The sequence below is a fragment of the Lagopus leucura genome, unplaced genomic scaffold, assembly GCF_019238085.1.
Source record: "Lagopus leucura isolate 7727_CA_CO unplaced genomic scaffold, USGS_WTPT01 Super-Scaffold_1, whole genome shotgun sequence".
NCBI lineage: Eukaryota > Metazoa > Chordata > Aves > Galliformes > Phasianidae > Lagopus > Lagopus leucura.
In genome coordinates this window covers 13,592,567-13,604,779 of record NW_024962250.1, presented here as the reverse complement: position 1 = coordinate 13,604,779, position 12,213 = coordinate 13,592,567, and the positions used below count along the sequence as shown (strand labels likewise).

At 33.4% G+C, this 12,213-nt stretch overlaps 1 protein-coding gene across 1 annotated transcript in view; it reads right to left on the bottom strand.

Moving 5' to 3' along the window:
• LOC122179921 (formin) overlaps positions 1 to 12,213 on the bottom strand; it is a 120,494-nt gene that overhangs the window by 39,753 nt on the left and 68,528 nt on the right. Inside the window, exons 11-12 of the mRNA XM_042871171.1 lie at positions 10,305 to 10,364; positions 8,928 to 9,048 (exon numbers count right to left, since the gene is read on the bottom strand). Of these exons, the coding sequence (XP_042727105.1) occupies positions 8,928 to 9,048; positions 10,305 to 10,364 (181 nt within the window). The remainder of the gene's footprint in view (positions 1 to 8,927; positions 9,049 to 10,304; positions 10,365 to 12,213) is intronic.

Here is a 12,213-nt window from a genome sequence, read left to right as displayed (position 1 = left end):
TTCACACGATTTCTTCAGGTATTGTTCTCATATGATCTGCAATGGAAACATTTTCCTTTAAAAAAAAAAATCAGCAAGTTTTTTTTTTTTTTTATTAGAATGATTCTGAGGTAAGGATTCTATTAAATATTCTTTCTTTGAAATATATGTACATTCTAGGAAGTTTCCTTCTAAGAAAGAAAAAAATTTCTGAATTTCTGAGGAATCTGATAGAATTCTGAAGAATCTGATACCTCACATGCACTTCCTCTCTCATCAACTCATTCCGAAGTAATCTTTCAAGGAAGCAACGAACATCCTTTTTCAGCATTAATGGGTCCAAACATATGCAAATTCACTGTTACTGTAACCAACTTTTGATTCCTTTTCTTGACATGTATTATATGTTAGCCAAATAAAATGCAATATACTACTTTTTGAAAATTGTTTATTTCTAAATGAGCTATTGAAAAAAAAAAAAAAAAAAAAAAAAAAAAAAAAAAAAAGTGAACGAGTTGCTGGATGTACATCATGCTTCACCCACTGCAAATCTTGGCCATAGAAATGGAAACCATTAGGAAAACATTAGAACAAAGCTGGAAACTGCTGATTATCAGTTTGCCACTGTCTTCAGATTTAATGCAGTATTTGGCTCTAAAAGTTCTTTAAAAATCCCCAATATAAGTGAAAATATTTACACAATAGAATGTCCCTCACTTAATGCCTATTGGGCAATAGTCTTTTAAAACTCCACAGGCACTTGTAAATCTGTCAAAAGAATCACTGCCCATAAACAAACTTTCATGTAAAGAGCATTTCAGTGTCAATCAGGATGGATTTAGAATTTTTTAAGTATCATTTTTTAAGTAAACACAAAACCAGAAATAGTTTAATGTTGATAACAGTAAATGACTAACTATTTACTCACCAGAACCCATCAGTAGCATTTACAGGAATCATTGTGACAGAGAAACCACGTATCAACACCATGCGTTCCTATAAACCTGTCACACTGACCACTGTCCCCCATGACTTATGCCGTTGTGAAAGCCACTAACAACGCCCACTCCTCTGTCCATTCTGAGCCTGCAGCTTATACTGCCAGCCTCACTCTCTTATTTTCTTTTCGTAACACAGTCTTATCTTTGACAAGATGGTTGCTATTTGCTAATTCTTTTTAGAGCTCTTATCTTTTGTGCTTCAAAGGAGATTTGAAACTGTACCTCAAATGATTTCAACACTGCACTAAAGAAAATCAAATTTCTGTATGAGAGGACACTTGGCATTTTACAATCCAGAAACCTGTCACAGTATTTGGGCCTACACACCCAAATAAGAATCTAGCAAAGTTCAGTACAATGAGTAAATTTATTCAACTTCCTCACAATTTATTTTGTTAGATCTGTCTTACTTGGAAACTACTAAGAAGAAGTTGTGGCAGTACTCTGTACTCTCAAGCTTGGTTCTTATTGTTTGAAATAAAGGTCAACAATTTAATGTAAAAACAGTTCTGTGCAAAGTTATACTCAGTTAATTTACCAGAAATACATTTCTATGAACAATTGTCTTTTCCACTCATTAATAATAATTCAGTTTTCTTAAAAAGTCATTTCACAAGATAAAAGCCAGTGAGTAAAACTTGAAACAGCCTGATTCTTGTCTGCTTGAAATACACTTCCCTCTTGTGATGCACAAATATCTGTGGAGGTACTCAAGAAACTCTCATCTAAATGAAACAGAAGCGGTTTTAAGCGATAAATCCTAAGGAGGGGAAAATGAAATAACTGAAATAGTGACATGCAGAACACTCTGTAATGTTCTCCTGTTCTAGTGGAGATTTAATGGAGCCCTAGATTCAGAAATCTTGAAAGTTCTCTCACAAGTTTTGTCAGGTATTCTAGCATTGGTTCTCGTAATTAAGATTTTTGACCTTTTTGTTTAAAACAGTTTCAGACTTTTACATTACATGAAAAGTAAGCAGAAAAATTTGTCAGGTCTATATAAATCGTAACAAACCTGAAGGAACTTTTTTTTTTGGCTCCATGTTTTGACAAAGCATATTAACTTTTTATATAAATCATTTTAAATCCTTTCTGTTAAGATTGTTTCCTGAAAACGCATTTAACAAAATGAACAAAGATTGCTAGTAAAACTAAATATTTTTCACACCATAGCAACACATTTAATACTCTGCTTAATGTATTCTCTCTGAAATGATAGTTTACATTTAGTGCACCCTTCAGCAGAAAAGCATACTGCAGCTGATGGAATTTGAATTCATATATATATATGACTATAATGACCAACCTCCCATAATTTTCCAGTCTTTGTAACATACCTTAAGTGATTGCCATGCACACTATTAGCAAAATTTTTAGTTTAGTATTGAGATCCAAATGTATACATCTCCGCACATCATTAAGATTTGTCAGGAGTGGAGAGATGCTTACTAGCAGAACCTGTTGAGAAATCGGGACATCTCACTTCTGTCTGAACAGTGCAGAAAATGTGTATTTGAAATTGAAGTGTCTTGTCTGGCTAACTTAAAGCAAGACACATTTTTTAAGAAGTAATGATATTTTTAATCAGATGAGCTAAGCTTATTCCGGTGTGAGGAAAAAAAAAAAAAAAAGATCTTTCAAACATACAAACACAGTATTACTGTGAGTGTTGGACAGATAGAAGGGAACTGCCAGGTAACAATTGAAACAGTATGTTCATAAGTTGAAGTTACAGAAGCAAAAGTGTTCTCTCTGTACTGCTGATTTTCTGTGCAAGATAGATCATAAATTTCCACCTAATTCTTTGGTTCAGCACGCTGCTTGGTTTTAAAATCATGCAAATTCACACACTTCTGTAAGTGCTAATTATTGTCACTATTAGTAATTTGCATCTCACTGCCTGAGTTAAATGCATAACCCGCTGGCTCAAATGTAGCATGGCTCTGCCTTCTTTTTTTTCCTGCATGCTCTCCTAGAGACGAAAAGCTGAAAAGATCCATTAATATGTTCATCCCAGCTCTCCAGACTGCATCATTTTTAGGGACAGCATTCCTACTCCCAGATGTATACTACCTGCTTCCAGATGTAGACAGCAGTTCTACACAACCAATGCTTAACACACACGTACACAAAAAAGGTATCTGGAAAAGTGCACAGAAGAACTTATTTTCCATATTTCCAATTTTTTTTAGAATCTTAGCAATTGTTGAATGATTTTTAACAAGAAATTTCCAAGTATTTAGCTAGGGCAAAAAATAAAGGAAAAAATTAACATTATTTAAGTAATAGAAAACTCTCCTTGCCTCTTGTGCACGCACACAGACAACTGCTTCCATGCAGTGAAGTCACCTGAAACATCCTCTCCTTGCTCCTCTGCTGCATTTCCAAATCTTATTAGACCTTCCACACTATCCTGTGTAATCACGAACTAAAAACTGTAATGGAATTTTTAGAAATGATCCACAGCGGAAAAATTCCAGTTGATGTATTCACATATGATTATTACCAGTGGAACTCTGTCAAAATGTTAGTTTTATTGTACAGTAGAATCCAGTGCACATATACCAAATGTGCTTTTTAATGCCTGTGTTGTATCTTTGCCAAATGAAAACAAACTGAAATGTATCTCAGCCTGCTGAGGCAAGAGAATTTTCAAGAAGAGATCAGAAAACTTAAAGAAAAATACTTATATAATTAATATAAATAATAATTGCCTCTGCATGAAACTTTCTTTTCTCTTTCCCCTACACCATCCTGTACTGCCTCTAAATGTCATGAAAATCTTGAAGAGTGCAAAATGCGCTACTCATCAGCCACATAACATGCTCAATTTGCGCACACATCTAAAGAAATAACAAACGTGCCTAATTGCATCGCTCCACCACCTAGTGCAAATTTATTTTATTTGCCTACACTTTCCAAATGTTAAGGTTAACTTTAAAATCAGGAAGTATAATATTAAATATATATATATATATGTATATCAAGAGCTACTAGTTTCTGGAAAACAATTCAGATTTCCTGCTCATCCTGGGACAATTTTTCCAAAAATGTATGCAACTCAGATGTCTAAATCCCACTATTAAAGTGACTTAAAACACTTCATTTAAATTAGTCTAAGGCATCAATCTGTTAAATGTATTTTTGAAAAGGGCCTTTAATAATTTTCTGCATGAAGTCCTTCTGTAATGAATTAACAATCAGCTTTTGGCAAAAAATATCTCTTGATCCAAGAAATTATTCAGAAAGTTAACCAAGCTGATATAGTGTATAGAATTTTCTCATTGCAATTCATTAACCTGACTGTCTTTAAAACAAATAGAACCATAGACAGTATCTTTCATCTTTATAATCATAATTCTATTGATAGTTATTGTATTATAATTATATTAAAACTATTCTATAAAATAGATTGTTCTCAGGCATACAATACTTCGTATGAATTAAATGTATGATTCTGTGTGAACAATTGTTAATATATTCAATTAATTTTTCCATTTCTGCTTATACAGAAGTTTAATAAAAGCTGAAAAATTCTCAATTCATTAACTGAAAATGTCAATTACTTTCAAGAACAAAATAGGCTTATACTTCATTAACGCACTGTAGTAAACTTTTGTTTTTTCTAAATCATTTTGAAGACTCTCAAGGGAATGTACACATTTAAGAATTTTAATGTGCTAAGACACTCCTAAAGCTTTTCTGTGGTTTTATGTTATTATTTTATTATTATTATTTGTACGTTCCTATTGATAAATATATTTCCTCATAATTCTTGATAAAAATAAATATTTTTCAGAATTTTTAGTCAGAAAATGATGAAAACTGAACAATTCAGTCTTAAATGAGCATGAACTGATTATTTTTCCTTTTTGCAGCTTCATTCTTTGCTATATTTACAGTGACAGTGGCAGCAAGAATTGAGAACAAGTGACCCTTTTCAATTTCTTATTTCTAAATTCTATTCCAATGTCATACAGAGCTCCCTGAGGGAGGCACTGAATGACAATAATGTAGATACAACAGCATAGTAATCACTAGTCTAGTCAGACTTGCTGAGAGACGAGGTTAATTAGCCATGATGCTGGTACCGGTACAGCAACCCTATGCCAAGTACATCCAGCAAAATGCATCTGTTTCTTTGCAAGAAGTCCACAGAGTTGTTCAACACTGGAACAAATATCAAGAGATGTGTTGGAATCTCCATCCTTAGACACGAAACTGAGCTCAATGAAGTCCAACACAAATGGAACTGAATATGAAGTTAGCCCTGCTCAAAGATTTTGGACTAGTTGATCTCCAGAGGTACTTTCCAACTACTATTTGCCTACAAATTTAAGATATTTGTAATGCTTCTCTAAGAAAAACAATGTGAAAATGTTTCTCCTTTTTTTTTTTTTTGTATGCATGGTTTGCTAGTTTACCCTTTGATTTTTCGAAAAGGATTTTGTATTGATTTTCTAAAAGGATGAAACAATTTTAAAATATGAGTTTGTGCATTACTTAAAAGTGGGAAAGTTGGGGATAACATACGTTGTTAAGATACAGATCTGCCAAAATGATCTGAGGACTGCAGCTGCAGCTCCAAATGATGTCTCCTGGAGAACTGAAATTCAACAGATAATTAAAGATAGCTGATCCAGTAAGTCTTGTTTCTAAATTCTTTTTTTTTTTTTTTAATGCACACTCTTAAGTTAGAAAAAGTTAAAACATATACAGCATTTAAAAAATTGGTAGTGTGAAAACGGCAGCTAGAATCTGTTCCACGTTCACGGTAAGACATATGCAAGTCTTTGGTGAAGAGATCTGCTTTCTAAAAATCTTCATATGAATGACTACACATTTCAAATATTCCATGCTTCTTTCAGAAGAATACTAATCAAGTGATACTGTTCAAACTAGAAAGGAAATATCTGATCATACAGAAATGAAAAAATGGTAATATTTTCCTTACACAGAATCACAGAATGACCAGGGTTGGAAGAGACCTTCAAGACCACGAATCTCCAACCCCCCTGCCACATGCAGGACCACAAACCTCCACATTTAATACTAGAGCAGGCTGCTCAAGGGATCATCCAGTCTGGCCTTGAACACCACTTGATGGGACATCAAACAAACTCTTTAAACAAGGAGTAAGATATATTATGGTCAAAAACATTGATACAGAAAAAAACCTTTGTTTTCAGAAACATGAAAATTAACTGGAAAGCTAATATCTATCAATTGAATAAATGTATTCGCTTATACTACTACACAGTACTTGAGGATTCTGGAAATCCATTGATAGACCTGTACTGAAATCCTGACCCTAGAGCAAACATTTTTTCCTAGGACTTTAGAGTAAAACCAGGTTTCAGCCTATAATTGCTATCTCACAATTTCCCATCACATCCTTTTGAACTTCTTTCCCCTTAAAAAGATACATTAAACTTTGTTGTTTATTATCCTTTTTAACCTGAAAATGCTCAGAACTACAAAGTTTGTTCTGGAATGTGTGTTAGAAACTTGCTGGATTAAGGTTCTCAGAAAAAAAAAAAAAAAGTTGAAATTTCCAAGGCAAATTTTCATTTGCACTGCTTCCTTAAAGTGTAATCTGAAGGACTTCAAAATACTAAATTGTACGTAACTCAATCTGTTTATCTGAAATGGATGAAAGGGTTTCTGCTCATCTAGGTCATCTGAACTCTCAGTTCCAGACTGTCTAGGTATTGCACACCTAAGGTTTAGACTATGAAGACATGCATTTCTCTCACGAATCTCCAGTCTTTCCTGTGTTAATATAGATGATTAAAAGTTGAAAAGTACTTAAAAATTTTAAGTACCAAGTGATGACTACTACAAAAAGATTCTACCAAAATTGTTATTTCAGGCACAGCAGGTGACAAGTATGTTGTTTTTAATCATTTTGTATAAATTTCAGAAATAAATCACTAACAGGAAAATTAGTTTGTTCCCTAAACACACACAAGAAAACCTCTTCCATTTATTATCTTTGCCTCATCTCGCTTCCATGGCAAGCTGTTTAAGACTACCTTAGCCAACCATACTGTGAAATAAATCCAATGTACCCTATATCACAGGCAGCGCCAGTTAATATTGTTCAAATTATTTACATCTGAAGGGCCGCGCCTGTCTGGATAGCTGGGCCCGACGCTTCTCTGGACTTGGTTTCTGCTACTCACATCTGTTTCAGCTTTAGACTTTCACTGGTATTCTGCCAGCAACCACAACTTTTTAATGGCTACAATAAACTACAGAGACTCATCAAATCTTTGTTGAACGTGTTAAAATTATAACCTCTTCAATTAAAATTTTGATTTAAAAATAAACTGTAGCATTATCTGAAGAGAAAAAAAAAAAGAGAGGGAATGTTTGAAAGAGATACAACGTTCTTATATGAGTGATTGCTTCTTTGTTTAAATGTAAGAGAAATTATTCACAGGAATACTTGTTAGAATTCTGCTGCATATTTCTGATTGATAAAATACCAACATCTGAGAACATTTCCACAACCTTTTCTGTTTCAAATTCTTGCTGTCGTTAGCTTTATATGTTAATTGCTTTGACAGGGTTTCAACTGTATCTTTTCAAAGAATTTTGAAAATAACCTCAGTGCAACACATTTTCTGCATTGTCTTTGGATATCTAAGAAAACATGTTAAAACAAGTCAGTGATAACAAGAAAACAACAATTCTTATTTTGTAAGTGAGTTGAAGTACATTAGCTTTTGCTCTTTCCTGTCTCTGTCTTTGCAGCGTAGAGCAAATACGATGTGAATGTCACAGCCTCCGTGCAGATCCCGCAAGACTAAGATGCATTACAGCAGGACTATATGCTGATAAAGTACAAGATCAAACACAGATCATGTTTCTGCACAAACTAGCCCAACAGAGGGCAGGCCAAGGGTTTTACAGGGCCAAGCGATGAGAGGAGATAGAGCACTCACTTATGCTTGGGTCGAAAAAACAACTGACACTTCCCTACCACTGTCAACATTTGAAACTATCCCAAGATGGCAGTGACCTAACCCAGCCATTCCTAACTGTAAGGATAATATATTTTGTGATGGTTTTCATTGCCTTACATTAAAAAATCAACTCTAAAAGTACACTTGCATTTTGATGCAGACGTTATCTAATTGTAAATGGAGAAGCTTTTTTTTTTTTTTTTTTTTTTTTTTTTTTTAATATAAGCTTTTATACAGATTCTGTCTCTAATCTCTATTTTCTACACATAACTGCTTCAGTAAAACTAGGAAATTTCCTTAGCAAAAATGATAGGCTTAAAATATCCAGTCACCTTTTACTGGATTTATTTTTAAGAGTCATATGAATCACAAAATAAAAATGAAACTGCTTGGAATACTTAAAGAGCAACCATTCCTACTTTATATCCACTCAATACCTTGATTGATAGATGAGCTGGGTTTCTGAACCCCCTGTTTATAATAAATATTTTAAAATGTTTATTTTATGTCCCAGGGTGAAAATGTTTCGAACCAGAGCTTTCAATTTCCCTTTGCTATGCCTTGGCAAGATGTGTTTTATTTCTACACTAATTCAACTGTTTCTTGAAGCTGTTAAATTGTTGTTATACAAGTACTGAGGAAAGTATTTGTTATGAACCTAGCAGATATCTACAGTTAAACACACAGCTATGGAGAAGCCAGAGGAAAAATAATACATAACATTTCAGAAAGATTTCTTTAAGGATATTTCAATTGTAAAAGATAATTACAGAAAATTACGGTATTTGTACTTTCATTTTTATTAAGTCATGAGTTCAAAATATTTTTTTCTATTTTATGTGGTTACTTTCTACCACAGTGTAAAAACACTACAATCAACACTATAAACCTAATTAGCAATAAGCTAACCTCATAAAGATCACATTTTAAATGGCACTTAGTTGTTTGCAGAACAAATGTGAAAGTTGCCAGTTACCTTCTAGGTCTTTCTTCAGCTTCCTTAAGTCTTTTATTAGGTCTTCAAACTTAACTTGGGAGGCCTGGAAAAAATCCTGTGGTTCTGGTAAAGGAAAAATACTCTTGTCTGTTCCTGCTTCCTAAACAAACAAACAAATAGGCCTTTATGAAAATTAAATGCATTTGCAGTGAAATAAATTACTTTTCTGAAAATTTCTATAGATGATTAAATCATCTATAGAACAGCAAAAAATAAAAAAAATAAAAATAAAAAAATTAAATAGTTCTTCCTAAAACAGCATAAATATAATTTCAGGTAAAACCCTGACCATTCTGAATGTTGAAACTTCCCGTTAGATGTTGTTATGCAAACTGTTCAGTTTAAACTATGAAGCAACACTGAGCTCCTGAGATTTCAGTTCATTTTATATCACTAAAAGTTTAGTTATGGGATTATAAGTTTCTTAAAACTAGATAACATGAATGCCTTTTTTAATGGAACAAGTGATCTTATGCCAGAAGTTTGTGGTTTCACTCTTTCCCAATTCATTAGATATATACACACTTTATATGGATAAATTGAAAACAATATTTACATATTGCCTGGAGCACTTAGACAGATAAAAATATATAGTTGAAAGTCTATTCAGCTTAATAAATCACATAGTTTAATGCCTTTATGGAATTCATAAGCATATATATTATTTTAGAAAAATTAAAGTATTTCAGAAGTGGAAAAAACAATAACAAGCAACATTACAAGATTTAAATTGTATCTCCGGGGGAAATCCATTAATTCAAGTGTAGAAGTGGTATTAAAAGAACATTAAAATCTTAGACTAGTGGGTTTAAAGTACACAGTACACAGATTTCAGTCTGAATTAAAGGAAAAATCATAGGTAAGAGAAAAAGTGTTTTGTGAAAAGTGAAAAAACACTTATATTGTTAGGAAGATAAGAACACCTAGGGAAAAAAGAAAGTACAAGGGTAACATTTACATTCCTACATTCTGATCTCTAACTTCATCTCTTTCAACCAGGACACCTTGGTTAAATTGCCATCATATTCTGTCATAAGAGAGAAATAATGCTTGTCTCCCACTCTTTTTGCATCAAAACAAAATTTGCAATGTTACAGTAACCAGAACATAACAAGAAGAAGGGATTGAAGTGAAAACCTGTACAGCCTGCAACAGTCAGAGACAATTGCTTGCAAAGTACAGTTCCACAGTTAATGTAAGATTTTCCACAGTTTTATCACAGTAAATTTCAGACCTATTGAGGTCCAAAGCTATTGCAAAAAGCTAAAGAAAATAGATTTTATTTTTTGCATTAGACAAAAAAAAAAAAAAAAAATCCACTTTTAGAGAGGCATATACAGCAAATGAGTCTTTTACCTTATCACAATGGCGTAGGTAATATATGACAACATAATCCACAAGATTAATACGATTATCCTAGGGGAAAAAACAGAATATTAAAAAGGGGTTATGGATTCATACAAATGTTAAATGTTGCATGATTAATGAAGGAATGGACGGAGCCATATTTTACTCCAAACATAAAACCAGACAGCATGTACCTGACAAGTATATTTCCTGCCCTCTTGGGTTATGGACATGAATTTTAATGCTCTCTTTTTGGAATCTCCATTTCCTTGGTCCTGCATGCAACAACCCATACATTTTGTTTTGCTATATGTTGTTGGTAGCATAAGGTAGATCAACTAAAGAAAAAACGTAAAACTGGAAATTATACCTTACAGTATATCATTCAACAGTATAAAATAATTATAATAAAGGGAATTATAACTGGGATGTCTTCAATTTCTCTTTTTGTATGTTTTTATTTTCCATATTGGCAGATTTTCCATATTGACAGCTATTGGTACAAACATTTGTGAACAATGTCTAGCCTCGTATATAAGGCTGTCTCACCTTCATTACAGCCTGCAACACACCACATCTTATTAATTTCATACACAAGCATAACTAAGTCACTGCTGTCACGAGTAAAAACTACTCTGCTTATGTAGCAGTTGCAGAATACATTGCTGGCAGGTTCAGTGACAAGAACGAACTGAGGTGGCTTATGCATATTTGATTGCCGTTCTAAAGAAAAATATGCTTGTTGTTCTAGTTTCTATGTTAAACTATGAAACCTATCACTTTAGATTAAACAGTGCTTCTAGAAGACAAAATACAGAGATTCTGAAGTGAGCTATGATTTTTTTAACCTCTGTATCAAGTACTTTCCTTGGCTCATGTGACAACAAAAAAACTTTGTTAAATTAAAGATACTAAACTTTGACAGCTTACCTTAGCTCCTTGAATTTAGCTTCCTAGTAATCACATTTTTTACTGACAATTCCCAAAAAAGGACACAATACTGTTAAATGTGTAAGACCCTCCATTCTTTCTTGCAAGTACAGTCCCCAGTTGTCTGCCTATAGCAGCTGGTCTCTGTGAATTTTTATGCATTTTGCAGACTAGTCCCATTCTTCACAGTAATATAAACTAATAATGTATTTACTTTGGCTACCAAAAAAAACTATAAGTACTGTAATTTTTTATCTTGTTTTGCTAAGGAACAAGTCTCATGCAGTTACACTGTACATCTGTCACTCCTTTTCATAACTCATAATTTTGGAGCATGCTAACTAAACCCGGCCAAACTGGAAAGTCCCAGAGAAGACAAAATTCTTACAAGTTCATGGTAGACAGAAAAGGGGGACTAAAACTAGTACTTCATCTTACAAAAGTCAGGCAAAGCTCAGTTTTAATTTTTTTTCTTGTGGCAGCTGGCTGACCAATGAACACATGAACACCGAGAAGCTGGCCTTAAGCCTCTTTAGCTGAACAGCAGCTAAAGACAGCCCACGTATCGCCTCTATGGAGTAGGACAGAAGAAAAGTTGTTATAGGGGACAATTGAATAACTGAGGTGACGAAGAAAGTAAGAGTTAGGAGATGGAAGACATAAATACATTGAAAAAAACTTCCTTAAATTTCTGGTTCACTGAACAATTTATTAAACCTCGTTTTCATACTTTGCTAGTGATGGTACTCACAGCAGAAATAAAAAAAGCTCCCTAGACATACTATTTATTTGATAACGCCTGTCTCCCAAACTGAGAGCACTTCTATGTACATCTAGCATAACTGGGAACAAAAGCTTAAACTGTAACTTTCTTATAATTCAGAACAGCACTTCAAGTAAAAAAAGCAGAAGAGTTGCAGACTAGTTTTTTCTCAGCCTCCAAATCCATACCAACAATAGCAGAAAATAACTCCAACTCTTTGGTAGT